This window comes from Seriola aureovittata, chromosome 4 (assembly GCF_021018895.1).
Source record: "Seriola aureovittata isolate HTS-2021-v1 ecotype China chromosome 4, ASM2101889v1, whole genome shotgun sequence".
Lineage (NCBI taxonomy): Eukaryota > Metazoa > Chordata > Actinopteri > Carangiformes > Carangidae > Seriola > Seriola aureovittata.
The window spans coordinates 4,143,600-4,158,215 of NC_079367.1; the positions used below are offsets into that span (position 1 = coordinate 4,143,600).

Sequence of the window (14,616 nt, forward strand, 5' to 3'; positions counted from 1 at the left end):
GCGGTCAGTGTTGATATGATGCTGGGGCTGGGACAAATAAATCAATATATGGAAATAATGAAATGCTACATTACTAACTACATGAGTCGCAGTTTCATACCATATTGCCTAGCTGGTGGGTGAGGGAGCTTTTTACCTTTTTAAAATACAATAAAAACCTCTTTATAGATTTGCATATTGGCGTATTTGCTCTTCAAATTCTTATTTCAAACAAAAATGACTGCTGCTCTTTCTCATTTCCTCTACCCGTTCACGATCAACCTCTCACTGCTTTTGCCAATGTTTCTTTTCCTCATTTTTGACAAAACCTTTCCTGGGGCCTGTGTTGGAGCCAAATTAAGGCTGCACAATATATTCTTTCATCTGATCTGTATATGAAGACACGAAGATGTCACAATCATCAACATTTGATTGAGAAATCATTTAATTAATGTCCACCAGTATCTTCTTCTCCTGTCTACCACTCCTGTTCATACCTTCCTCACACCTGCCTGCAGACATGATCCTAATTTCTTTCACCAATTCACTTTACCCTTTACCTGTTTCCTGTGTTACACCTGCAGCCAATTATTATTATCATGTGATTATTATAGTATAGCCACAACTTTTGCTTGATAAAATATCTACTGCTATTTCTATTGTTTCAAGTACCTATGGAGTTCGTTAACTACTGATGTGTCTTTGCTCATTCCTTCTGTCTCGCTCTGTCATTTCTCAGTTTCATTATGTCTGTCTGTCTGTCTGTCTGTCTGTTTGTCTCTGTCTGTTTGTCTGTCTGTCTGTCTGTCTCTGTCTGTCTGTTTGTCTGTCTGTCTGTCTCTGTCTGTCTGTCTGTCTGTCTGTCTCTGTCTGTTTGTCTGTCTGTCTCTGTCTGTCTGTTTGTCTGTCTGTCTGTCTGTCTGTCTCTGTCTGTCTGTCTGTCCCTCCTACACATTTCTGTCTGTCTTACTTTCCTTACTTCTTTCCTTGTTTTTTCCCCTCCTTCTTTCTATCTCTTCTTTTAACTATTCTTGTGTTTTACTGTCATTCAGTCATATGCACAGCTTCCTTGTTGACTTCCCTTTCCCTTTTAATTTCTTTTTTTTTTCACTTCCCCACTTTTCTGTGCTTTTCCCATTCACTTGTCTTTGCTGTTGTTTCTCCCTGCCTTACCAAAACTCGTTATGTTCCTCCTCCTTTCTCCCTTTTCTTTTCTGCCCCTCCTCTCCATCTATCCCTCACCACTTTATAATTTTATATCCTTTCTGCTCCCAATAAAAAACACACTGACAGCACAGATTTATTGCATCAGACCTCAAGCATTTCCTGTATCGAATGTAGTCTGTTGTTATTGCTTAGGTGGAGTATTTTTTCTATTTTAAAATACAAAGTAAAGATACTTTTAAAAATGTTATTAACATTTACAAATGTAACTTTTATAGAACAGAAAGAAAATACACATATTTTTCAGATAGCATCACACTAAGTTTGATGACTTCAGCAGAGGAGGTCTGAGGTATTTCACAATCCTGTCCAGCTGAAATCAGATTCTTGCCAGGGAGTTTTATTTGACTTCTTTGTTTTCTTGAAATTGTTTGAAATATTTGGGGAAAATTTCCGCTGACACTCTGTATAGGCGAACATTACACAATCTGTACAGTATGTATTTTTATATTCCTCTACTACAGTGTTTTTGTGTGTTTCCTGTGTGCGTAATTGGTGATATTCATGCAATTCCCATGACGTATTATACTGTATAAACTAAAATCTTAATAATAATAAGAAGAATAATCACTCAGTCCTGCGACAGTGGTGCCCCCAACCTCGTCTCTAAACTCTACCACTACATTAACCTTATTGAAGTTTTTCAGTAAAAACCGGCAATAGACTCTGTAAAAAGGTACTGTATCTACAAAGACTTCTGGTCCCGGTCTGATGTGGTCTACATGTGGAAAAGGCAGTGAAATCTCCCTTTTTTGTGTTTTTACAAATACAATAAAGATTTTCACGAACTTACAACTATGTTTTAAAGAGTGTCTGGCTTCTCTGAGATAATCTAGTCCAGATCGAACCAGTGGTTTTTGATCTGCACCTGGACTAATGTGGTTAATTTGTCAAGCGTCTACAGTATATTTAATGTAAACACATGAACCTAAAGCTGCTACGCCAGCTTGGATCTGAGTGAACATGTGTCTAACGTTCGCTGGACAAGGCGAAGGCACTGAACAGGAGGTAGCAGCCTTTTTAATTTTTATTTTTATTTTTACCAGGTCGACCTTATGGCTACCAGTGGCTACTCCTGTGTTAAATTTGTTGATACACATGAGAAAAGCTTCATCCTCAGTTGTAAGTGATTTCATACTTTATTCACTCTCAATAAGTGAATTAGATATTCCAGTTGTTTTATATTGTATAATATATTTTAATGTAATACCTATTGTTTTTTGAACGCTGGTATATAAATCCCAAAATCTAATCTGCTGTTTATTGCTCTCCATTTAAAGTTAATGAAACAGGTAAGACAATTCTTATATTGTTTTTTTTAAATATACAGTCCTAAGCAAAATTGTATTGCTTCAGTTTTATGCTTTCGTCCATTTATAGAAGAATATTTAAGTAGTGGTTGAAAGTGCATGATGTTGCTGATGTTGTGACATGTTCTTCTCTCAAAAATGCAGATTTGGAAGAGGACAATTTCATGGATTCTGAAATGTGCATCATACGTAAACTCCAAAGCAATGACGACAAAATCCTGCTGTTACATGGAGATACAGAATTTCAAGCAAAACTCTTAGGCATTTGGGAGCAGCAGCAGTGTCAGAATGGTAATTTACAGTCCAGAAAAGCCAAACTTTGTTGGGCAGTCAGGCTCTTCAAACGTAGAGAGACAGACACAGCAGATAACAGTGGCCTCACCATGACAATATTCTTTTAACCATTTAAATCATTGTCACATTTTGCGGTTCTATAATCCTTCAGTATTCAGTGATGTGATGCCCGTCTTGTGTTTCTTTTACAGACTGCAAATTCAACATCCATATTTACAACAACAGTTCCACTGAGATCGCGGGGAGGGCAGTCATGCTGTATGTCAAAAAAAATGGCAAGATGATGGTGGCATGCTGCAGCGGGGACAATGGAATTCAACCCAAGCAAATGGTGAGAATAACACATTATTTACAGTCTTTTACAGTGTGTGTCTCCCACCGATACCCAACCAGTAGTAGGTAGCTGTAATTTGCAGAGTGCTTCTGTTGTAATAATCTGTCTGTCGTCGCATCAGTGGAAGGTTAAACCAACGCATCCTCCAAGGAGGGAATTTAGCAGTAGTTTATTTTACCTGGACAAAAACAACATAGTGGCACCAACATCAGGTTATAGGTGAACAAGCTTGGCGAGATACACGGTTGTCAAGGCAGCACCATACTGTGACGGCAGACACATCCTGGTGTTGACAGAAAAATTTGCTGACCAGAAAATGACCAAAAGGCCACATCCTTGAAGAGTGAAGTCTTATGGTATCCATAAGAAGATTGATTTGTGGTTTAATGAACCAAAAACCATCTCAGTGTAGTTTTACATCTCCTCTCTCAGGCTTCTCTCTGGAGCTCTAGTAACAACAGGTCGGTGAGCCAATCAGAAGAGAGGAGGCTCTGAGCCTCTCTTCTGATTGGCTAACTGTTTTCTAAGTGATGCAATAAAAATATAGCAGATTTCAGGTAAGAATCTCAGAGAAACCAGATCATTCAAAGGTTTGAATGGTGGGTCCAGGTGGGCGGGGCTTGGTGACTCCTTTGTTGTGACATCACAAAGTTCCAGAAGTCCTGACAGCTGGTTTTAAGGCTCAGTTTCTGAATACAGGCTGTGTGCATTTCTCTGTGGACTGAGGCTTTGATACTTTCACAGTATTAATATAGAAGCTAGAGCTGATCTATAATCACACTACACATGGACACAGACCTTTACACTGGATGGAGCTTTAAATATGACATGGTTGTACATTACTGTGGAAAAAGATTTCCTGAGTGTTTAAGTAATATACATGCAATGAATTATGGGATAATAAAGGCTGCACCAGTTTTATCTGCATGTGTAAATAAATTACTCATACATTGTAAAAACCATTTATCTTGACGTCCATTATGTACTGCGTAGACTTTCCAGTCTTTAGCCTGCACCCTGCCCATTGTGCAGCAGTGTGATGGAACCGACAATTAATTGAGCTTTTTCCAGCAGGTTCTTCCAAAGGAAATCAAGGAAAATAAACACGAGGCCTTGTTCATCATGAATAAACTCAAAGGAACTGACAGGTATATGTTTGAGTCCACCATGTACCAAAATAGATTCCTGGGATTTGAGCCTCTTGACAACGATCCCAATCTGAACAAACTGGTCTTGCGTCTTAAGGGTTACGATGAACCGGACGATTCTTGCGAGGTTATCTTAATATGAATAAATGATTTCAGAAAGTCATCGTGACAAGAATCACCCTCTTTGTTTCATTAAAGGCAAATGAAATAGCTTTAGGGACAAACCTGCTGTACCACACTGACACATTAGTGCTCACTTGGTCTGGAGGTATAATTATCAGGTTTACCAGGAGGACACGTACAGTACACTGTGTACCAGACAAACAAAACACCAGGATTAGAGTTTATTGTGTATTTGTGTGTGAGGTAAACCATCGTTTTGATTTGAAGAGATTATTATCCTTCATTGTATCATGTAGTAATTTAAATTAAATTAATTAAAACTTATGGAAGCATATAGTAACCCCGGTGTTCAATATTAAATATGAAATTATGAAGAATAACTTGAGTAAAATATATGAATCATTATCAAATGTTTGGCCAGAATTTTTAATTATAGACATTTTTATTTCAAAAAAGCTTTTTCTTTTTATTTCATTGTGACATTTTTTCCCAATGGCACTTTTTTATATCCATAATAACTTATTGATTTATCTAATATTGAACCCGTTGGGGTTGTATGCACCAGTGAAATCCTGATTTAATAGACTGAATTAGAAATAAGGAGGCGCACTTTGATGCAACAAACATTTTCTCCTTGGTGTTCATTTTCATTTCTGCCTTTAAAACAGAAAACATACTGTTTTTTTTACACAAGCTGTGTTAATTAACCACATTCATCTTCATCTTTTCTGAAACAAAGAGGAGTATTCATAAATGAAATTGTTGTATTTTCATATATATATATATATATATATATATATATATATATCCGTTTGAAATTGATTGTTTTTATAGCTTCATTACACATTTAAATGAATTCTCAACACATATACTGCCATATACTCCACAATGTATTTAATAGCTATTTTTATATATCATATATCTTGTACTTTTCTATCACTGTATACTTTGTATGCGTCAAAATATGAAACAAATACTTTGTTTGCTTGCACTTTTCTTGACTCATCTTATTTTGTGTGTATAATCTGCAATGATGTTAATTGAACAGATATTACAAATTGACAGTTGATGTAATAAGAAAACACACCAACACCAAACATAAGTTAAGCTCTCATTAACTTTTACTGAGTGAGCATTGCGACAACAGACTGACTCCAGAGCTCAGATATTACAGTGATAAACCTGTAACCTGATGGCTGCATGCAACAACCACCAGTTACTATACGCTCTGAGTAAATGTTCACACGAAAACATCAAGGTTTTATTAGCCTGCCTTAGTGAGTCTTATCACACCGAACTTTTTACGTTGTAAACTTAAGAAAAACTGGCAAAGATTTTTCAAACGGTCAAAATAAAATGTACGTTTAATATTTTCAGAATGTGTCATTGTTTTTCATTTGAAGTTTGCCAACTTACACAGTGGAAGGAGTTTGTAATTCATACAAGAAGTACAACACAACTCAGTGTTACAGAGGCTTTCATATCACTGTCACTGACTTGAGTGATGTTTTCCTGGCAGAGGACGGCATTGTGCAGCTGTTAATTTCAGACCCTGCTGTAGATTTATACAACGTTAGCTGACAAGCGTTTGAACGCCGCTCTGCTGGAGATGCACAGGTCGGCTGAGTGTCGCCGGATGGCTTGACTTTATGATGCACTTCAGATCTAGCCTCCCTTACCTTCAATGAACCGTCAATAGAGCAGCAGAACAGATATCCAGGATTAAAAAAACGAGCTAAAACGAGCACAAAAAAAAATAAATTCAGTCTGCTCTTCTCCCAGCCCGACTCCTCTCTGCACAAACCACAACACTGCACACCTGACTGAGGTGTGAGGTTTCAAACAAGCATCTGCTCCTGTATGTCAACTTGCAGGAGGACACTCGAGCCGAGTGTCGTGACGAGGTCGTAGCAACAAAAGACACGTGAGGCGGACCTTTGTGAACAGGGTGGGGGTGGGGGTGGGTGGGTGGGGTGTGAGTGTGGAGGGTGTGAACTGTTCATATATGTAGTGCTGCCCTGTTAATCCTGATGGGTTAAAGAGCAAAAAGGTAGTACTGTATATGTTTACATTGTGATTGAAACAAAATACATTTAAGAAATCAGCCACAAACAGGACCTGAACATGAAAAAATAACCTTACTATCCTGTAAGACCTCAAAGAAAATCAGAAGCCATTTTGCTGAAAACATGCATGTCCCCGGTAAATTTAACAGTTACAAATCAGGATACTGAATATCTGTTATTTGTAGAATTGGTAGTGACATATTTAATAACTCTTGTTGCTTAAGTTTCAAAGTACACAGGGGAATGCAGCTTAAATTTAGTCCACACTGAACGTAAACAGAAGCTAATCTCCCACATGTAGTTTAAGACGATGGTTGCCAGGTCCCCAATCATCATGAGCAAGAACTTAATACAAAGACCAAGCCTGAACTGATAGACATTAAATTTGCAATTACACACATGTGAATCACTGTCAAAATTGTCAACATGATATATTTATAAGAATATACATAGAACACCTTGAATTTTTTACAATCAGCCAGGACCAGATTTATCCCGTCCCAGTGTCCAGGTCGTCCCAAAGCTTCCCCAGTCCACAGTCATACTCATTTGCTCCAGAGCAGGGCGATGGCTTTGCAGATGCCGACGTCATTGTAGTTGAAGTAGCAAAGGCCGGCGAAGGTGACGGTGGACAGGAGGAAGAGACCGGCGTTGGCCATCTTGACCTTTGCGTCGCCGTGAACGTAGTCTGTTAACACCTGCCCGATACCCCTACCACACAAAAACACATGCAAACACAGAGACGATGAGCAAAGACAGAAACTGATTCTTGAAGCGCAGTTATCAGACATTAAATACCTGAAAAATAAAAATCCTTGAGAGCTCAAATCTACATTAGGTGCAGAACGTTAATGGTGACAGTTTTCTTTACAACCTCTCCGTCTGATTTGCTTCATCATCTCTTTTTAGCCGCATGACCTAGACCACAGCGATTACTTTGGCGAGTCCAGCTTTATCGGAAGAACATTTTAAAACTCTGATTTAAGTTTCAACTCCCACATGAGTGGGAGTTGAATTCGATTGGGAGACTTCAGCTAATTCAGAATCTGCTGCTCGACTGTCACCAACAACGAGGAGGAAGGAGCAGATTACTCCTGTACTGGCCTCTCTACATCGGCTCCCTGTATCTTTTAGAAACCTTTTTAAACGACGACTGAAATCATACCTGTATAATTCAGCTTTTAATTGGCCACAGAGCTGCAGCTGTAGAGTCTGCACCTGCAACTGCAAACCACCTACTGCCCCCATGATCCTGTTTAACACCTGCTGCTAAACCTGCTAAGAGTTACTCTCCTCTTCCGACCTAATTCCAAACATTGTCATGTCTTATTGAAGCCATGTTCACCAGGTTGTTCTTCCGTTCCAACATTCCTCAGCATTATAAAATCCTATTAGCCACAGACTCTGCTTATCCCCCGGACCGGCTGAGCAGAGGAAGCTTTCCAATCTTTTCATGTTTGGACCCGCGGTGCTGACGACGCCAGATGACACTGCAGCGTTCGTCTGACTGGGTTGTGGTCAAAGAGGGCGTGGCTCGGAGATACCCAGCTGCCCCGAAAGACGTCGCTTAAGAAGACTTATCATTAGTCACGACTGGCCTGATCTGCGGCCCACACCTGCCACGCCGTTTAGTCTGCGCTCTAACTGATGGAGGAGCACATCGCTGTGACGCTAAGCTGAAGCCGCCTTCTCAAGTCTGCAAACAGAGCCGAAGCTGAATTAACAGCTGCTGACAGCTATGGTGAGATGGCTGAACCCCCACCCACCCACCCACCCACCCACGAACCTCCCACCACCAAAAACCTGTGGCACAAAGTTTGCCTCGTGTCTGGTGAAGGTCAGTGAACAAGCTAAATCTCTGTGCTGGGTAGAGACGTTTGGGAAATACGTTTGTGGAAGGTTCAAAGAACTTTCATTCATACCCTGTTAAATCACAACCTGTTGGTGTTACGACCACAGAGGTGAGGTCAAGTCAAATTAAGCAATTCGCACTGGACTACAAGTCCCTGAGGACCTCATGTGATGAAGGAATTTACCTCCCTCCATGTTTGCATTTTCCCAGGATAGGTCAAGTCTGTGTGTCACTCACATTTACTGATCATTCCAGTTTGTTGTACCGTCGAATTTAGTGTTTCTATTATTTCTCTTTTCGCTAAATGAAACAAGCATGTTGCACAAGATAATATTGGAAATAGAGCTGAGTTTTGCCTCTGATTCATTTACTGACGTGAGGAAATGAAGCCGCACTGGAAACATCCAGAAGCTGCGGGGCAGCCAGAGCTCAAGCTAAGCTAACAGGCTAGGCTATGAAAACGTAGCTAAGCTAGCTTTTATTTCCAGCAGCACAAGTGTAACAGACCGACTCCGTCATGTTTCTGTGTAAAAGCATCACAGAAAAAGGAACTTGTCAAAAGAGTGAATGATGAATGAAAGGATGTTTTCTGTCTTTTCACCTTTACTAATTAACCCTTTAATTCACTGAGCAGCTCAGAGGCTACCGGCATCTTTGCATGATAAAAGATTGGAAATCAATCAATACACCTTAAATGTCAATATGACAACATTCACCATTTCATTTGTTTTTATCAGCTCTCTTGCCTGACATCCACTTTGGTGATGTTCAGATCTTCAAGCGCTTAAAAAGACCTCAGACAGTTTCACACGTCCACAGGAGAGTGTAAAAGACGTCTGTTAAAAGATTGATCTCGGGTTTTATGAATCGATATCGGATTATTTAACCCAGTCCTAATTGGAAACAACTCTCAGCTCCCAGAAGGACCCTGAAGTTGAACCAACACCTCTGTAAAACAGTTTCAACTAAAATTGAACATTATAACTTTCAAGACGGTCAGATTTATGTATTTAATAACTTTCAGAATACGCTGGCCCCTGGCTGAATGTAGAGTTCCACACAAGAACAGTAACTCTCACAACGACTATCCTGACCACAAACCAACCAGAGGAAGTGAAACTACGTAATTTGAAACCTGGGAATGTAGATGGTTTAACGTCATAAAAATAATATTGCATGCATGAATGTGAGAGCTTCGTATGTGTGTATATCCAAAACTATTGTCTTCAGAAATAAAGAAGCCGCGGCTCAGGTTTGGCGCCGGCTCGTCTTACCAGTGGCCGTGCAGTGTCAGGGCAGCAGCCAAGGAATAGTCGATGACAGGACTGGGGTGAAAGTAGGCTACGGGTCCCATGGCCAGCAGCAGGATGCTCAGCACTCGCTCGGCCGTCCAGTGCAGAGAGGCGGCTTTGGAGCCAGATCCCGCTGTGGAGCAAGAGACACAGCAGACTGTCAGCAGGGCCTGACCACAAGCTGGATATTTAATGTGACTGGAGCCTGGTTCCCTTTACCTGGGAGAGAGAATGTGAAACTACTGCTCACTATGGACAGATAACGGTCCCAACCAGCTGCATCATTTAACTGGAAATTGACTCATCTGTTGTTTGTAGTGGTTTTATGTCTTTCTGGCTCTCAAAAGTAACTTAATCCACCTGCCAGCACCTCTGAAGCTCATTTACTAATATGTTTTGTGATCAATTATCATCGCTGTAAGGTTTTTTGTCTCTTTCTCATATTTTGGACCGGCAGCAAATCTTTTCAGTAGCGTGTCAGACAAATCAAACCAGGCCCGACCTCAGCCTCTCATCAACCTTTAGTTGGTTTCCTGAAGTGGCTTCACACCAAAACTTCTGAATACCTTACTAGTATGTTACATCTTGTTTGTTTATGTCATTCAAAAGCACAGGAGCAAAACAACACAGTGGTGTTTAGTTTATGTGCTGGACCAGGTTGTTCACTGTTGCCTCATATTTGATGGACGGACACATGAGTATCACCTGAAGTTCAACAAGGAAGCAAATGAACGTATCTCTACAATATATTATCACTCACAGTTCGTACTTTGACCTTATTACAGTTTATCTTCTTCTGGTGGTGACATCATTCTGCAGGTATAAATATATATCTATCTAAACTTAAGCTTGACAGATGTGACCGACAAACAACAGTGCATTGTGGTATTGCTGACACATATGCAGTATAAACACAATTTATCACAGTGGCAAGGAGAGGTAAGAGGTGTAAATTTGTCATAAAATATGTTCAGATCTTCGTCTAACTTACAGTTATGAACAAACACAAATCTATTTTAACTAATAACACAAGTTATTGTGTTGTTCTTGTTCGTATTGAAAACATCATTCAAACATTCACAGTTTAGGCTGGAACAAAAGAAGCTAACTGGTGTCAGCAGTTATCAGATTGGAGGTTTTGGGTTAGAGACACTTTGACTTATTAGAAACACTCAGACATTTTGAGTTTCTTCTTATTCACAAGAGAAATCTGCTGATGTGAAACAGGCCTCACAAGAAAGATCTCAGGAGACTTAGAATCAAGAATTATAGATATATTATAAATAAAGTCATCTCAGGAGTTTAGAGCTTCCTCAGTCCTCAGTCAGACAAACAGTCTGTGACAGTAACAGCTAAAGGCTTAAAGGAATCATTGGAGCTGGTTAACATCTGTTCATTCGCAAATTAATAGACACGATGGAGGAAGCTGCTGCTCTCCAAATAAAAACATCACTGCACCTGAGGTCTGTCAAAGAGAAGCTTGACACGACTGGAAACATGTTTTCTGGACTGAAGAAGGTTGAATTGTCTGGGAAGAACATGCAGCTCTAACGTGTGTTGTAAAAAAGGGCTCCGTAGACCAACATGAAAACATCAGCCCAGAGGTGAAGCAGGGTGGAGGGAGCGTCATGATCTGGGGCTTTGCTTATCAAGGTCTCCTCCAGGATGATGTCAGGGTGTCTGTCCACCTGCTGAAGCTCAGGAGAAGAAAATCCACCTTCTGGAGTCAGAGCCCAGACCTGAATCCAGTAGAGATGCTACACAGACATCCTGAGAATCTGTCTGAGCTGAAGCAGCTCTATGAGGAAGACTGGTCCAGACTGCCTCCTGAACATTGATCAGCTGATCAGCAGCTACTCAAAGAGCTGGTTTCAGGTTATTGTTGCCAAAGGAGGTTCAATCAGTTATTAAATCCAAGGGTTCACTTACTTTTTCCCAACAGCACTGTGAATGTTTCGTGGTTGTGTTCGATAAAGACACAAAAAATTATAGTTGTTTGTGTCTTATGAGCTTAAGAACTTTGTGTTTGTCTGTAGTTATGATGTAGTTAATACAGAAAATCATTTTAATTCCAAAGGGAACACATACTTTTCCCTGTCACTGTGTGTGTGAATTAAGACAAAAAGTTAAAAAATCTCTATTCTCTATTGAGAATCAGTAAACAAGTTTAAGCTAACCTCAGTCCACACATCTGGCCTTCCAGAGAAAGCCTCCACCCTTCCATCACTGTAAATGACCCACTAACCTGAATGGTGGGTGGGTAACAGTAAATGAAACCTGCCAGCGTTAGGCTTCACCCTGACATGAAGCTGGTGTCAAAATACTGCCACCGCCCTAGGTATTTTGGGCGCTATATCTGGGCTACACAACACCAGTGGTCCACCACCGGGGCTGTCAGCCATCTGCAAATGTCGAACCGGAAAAAACTGTGTTCTCTGGTTACACACACGTCATTCTGCAAGAAGCAGCTAAACCACATGATGCACCCCACTGGAAAAAACTAAACTAAAAAGTTTCCATCAGACAGCCTTAGCTGTTCAAACCAGAGCAGTCTGATGGACTTTGATCATTTCAACAAATTGCCATCACTGATTACACTAACTGATTATTTGGTTTAATGATGTCTCATTCACAACATGCTGTACTGACATATATGTAGTAGTAAAGTGTAGGTAGGACTGCAACTGATTTTATTCATTGTGATTTATCTGTATCTGCCGACTCTTTTCAGGATCAGTCAATTAATTGTCATTCCAAAGAAAACGAAGCAGTGAAACAGCCAATCACAGTTTCCTAGAGCCAAAGGTGCGGTCGTTAATGTCTTCGTTTGACCAACAGTCCAACCCTCAAAGACAAATAGTTCCAGATGGATTTTCTGTCAGTCGACTGATTATTGCAGCATTAATTATGAGGCTGTCCTGTTGTTCTCTGTTGTTACTCCCAGTGTGTACTGTATGTTCTACCTTCTACTTCCCCTTGTCAACACTGACCGTACAGAGCCTGTGATGCATGAATCCTTGCTGTCAGCAGGTAGGGCTGCTCCTGGTTTTTGTGAGGTACAACCAGCGGTCTGGACAACAAAGTGCTTTGGTACCACAGAGCTGAAGAGAAAAAGACAAAAGGAGACATTTCCAAACGGGGACAAATTATGAACTTCAACCACAGTTTACCCAGAATTAGCTGTAGCTCACACATGAAACCATAAGACTATCTTCCAATGTATTACTATAGATACATATAATGTCGTAAGGATGTCATTTTAATATGTCTCAACACAACACAGAAGTCAAACATTTACATTGCAACATATCCTTCTTCATGCTATGCCTGACATTATCTATCAACATGACATACACAGTTAGTTTTTCCTCCACAATTTATTTCTATGTGTCTACTATTGTCTATAGTAGCAACATCAAATAGGATTTAGGTCCCACAGGATTAAAACTATTACTTTTTATTTTGGGTGCAAATGCGGCTTTAAAAATAGGGTAAACGGTTAATATCTGATAATTTCATTTAAGCTGAACTGCAAACTGTTTTTCACCTTTTAAAAAAATGTATAGTTTCAATGTAAAGCACCATACTGTGTATTTCATTTCCCTTTTTTCTCACAAAAGGTACTGTAATATGTATATATAATTTTGTTCTTAATAGAGATACACTACCTTGCACTTAATTTATCTGTGACTGTGGCTACTGTTGTTATGTATGATGTGCTGTGTTATTCTTCATTTGTAAGTTAGCATTCTGACTATACTGCAAAATACTAAAACATTTTTTTTAAATGTATAGCTGGACATTAAAATGCTGCAACTTTTTATTGTAAAATCAAACAAACAACAGCCCCCAAAAAGAAAAAAGAAAAAAAGAAAGCCAGGGTGGATAAACGAACTGGTTTCCACATAGATAGAATCAGTTGATTTCCACAGTCAAACACATATTTCTCAATGTATTTGTATGTATGTAACTTCAAACTTCCGCATTTTGCATACGTGCTATAGCGTCACAGTCGGGCTGTCCGATGTCATGACGACAGCAAGTATCAATGCGCATCACTATTCAAACGTCTGAGAAACGTAGTTTACTAGCCACTAACTAACGTTAACCAGTGTAATGCTGGTAGTGCTGTAATAATGAAAGTATAGTTGTGCTTAACTTGAGTCGTGAACTTGAAATTAGCCTCTGCCGGACGTGACTTGTTCGTACACATCTAATATTCGACGTCCCTTCTGTCAAAATGTGCCGCTATCAGCCTGCTACTTTAAAACAAGTAGATATATTCAAAAACAGTAAAACACTGAGAACAGGCGGGAGTACTTACGTTTAACTCCTCTGCGGCACACAGAACTCAACCTGACGATAGCCGCCATGATGATCGTCCAACCAAGGTCACCACAGTTACCCGGATGTAGTTGTTGATGTCGTCAGCGGCACAAAGATGTTGGATGTTCGGCAAGAAGAGCAACTCACAGTGTTAACGGCCTGTTGAAACAAATGGTGAAGTAAAAAGCTGGGATAAAAAGTTTGTCACAGATTTTACATATAATATATAAATATATATATATATGTGTATAAATATATACATAATATATTTCTACAGTTTGTGTGCAATTTTGGAGGTAGGTTTTAATTATGAGTTGTGTTAGAATTTTGTCATATTTGTTTTTTAGCCATATTTTTTGTTTATCATTGAGCATCAATTTATTAGTATCTAAAATCAAAAAATATTCTTCATCATTGATATAAACTAAACTTCAAAGTGTCTTTTTTTTTTGTTTTTTTCAATGAATTTTAATGAATCAGATATAACAAGTGTGCCCCAAGTAAGCAAGCATTTATTTCTGTGTATAAACAAACCAGGGGGGACAAGATAATAATATCATTATTACTATTATGTTAGACAAGCAGGATAATTTATGAGAGTAATGTAATGTTTTTAAATCTTTTGAGTCAACTCTCTTTATTCTTTTGAGTTGTGGAATATCTTTGTT

General features: G+C 39.4%; 1 protein-coding gene across 1 annotated transcript; it reads right to left on the reverse strand.

Moving 5' to 3' along the window:
* Positions 1–5,758: 5,758 nt before the first annotated feature.
* Positions 5,759–14,073, reverse strand: sdhdb (succinate dehydrogenase complex, subunit D, integral membrane protein b). The gene is made up of 4 exons (XM_056374259.1): positions 13,947–14,073; positions 12,613–12,723; positions 9,605–9,755; positions 5,759–7,189 (listed from the first exon to the last, which is right to left on the reverse strand). Exons 1-4 carry the CDS (start codon positions 13,993–13,995, stop codon positions 7,024–7,026), a joined length of 477 nt encoding a protein of 158 aa, XP_056230234.1. The 5' UTR covers positions 13,996–14,073; the 3' UTR covers positions 5,759–7,023.
* Positions 14,074–14,616: the final 543 nt, after the last annotated feature.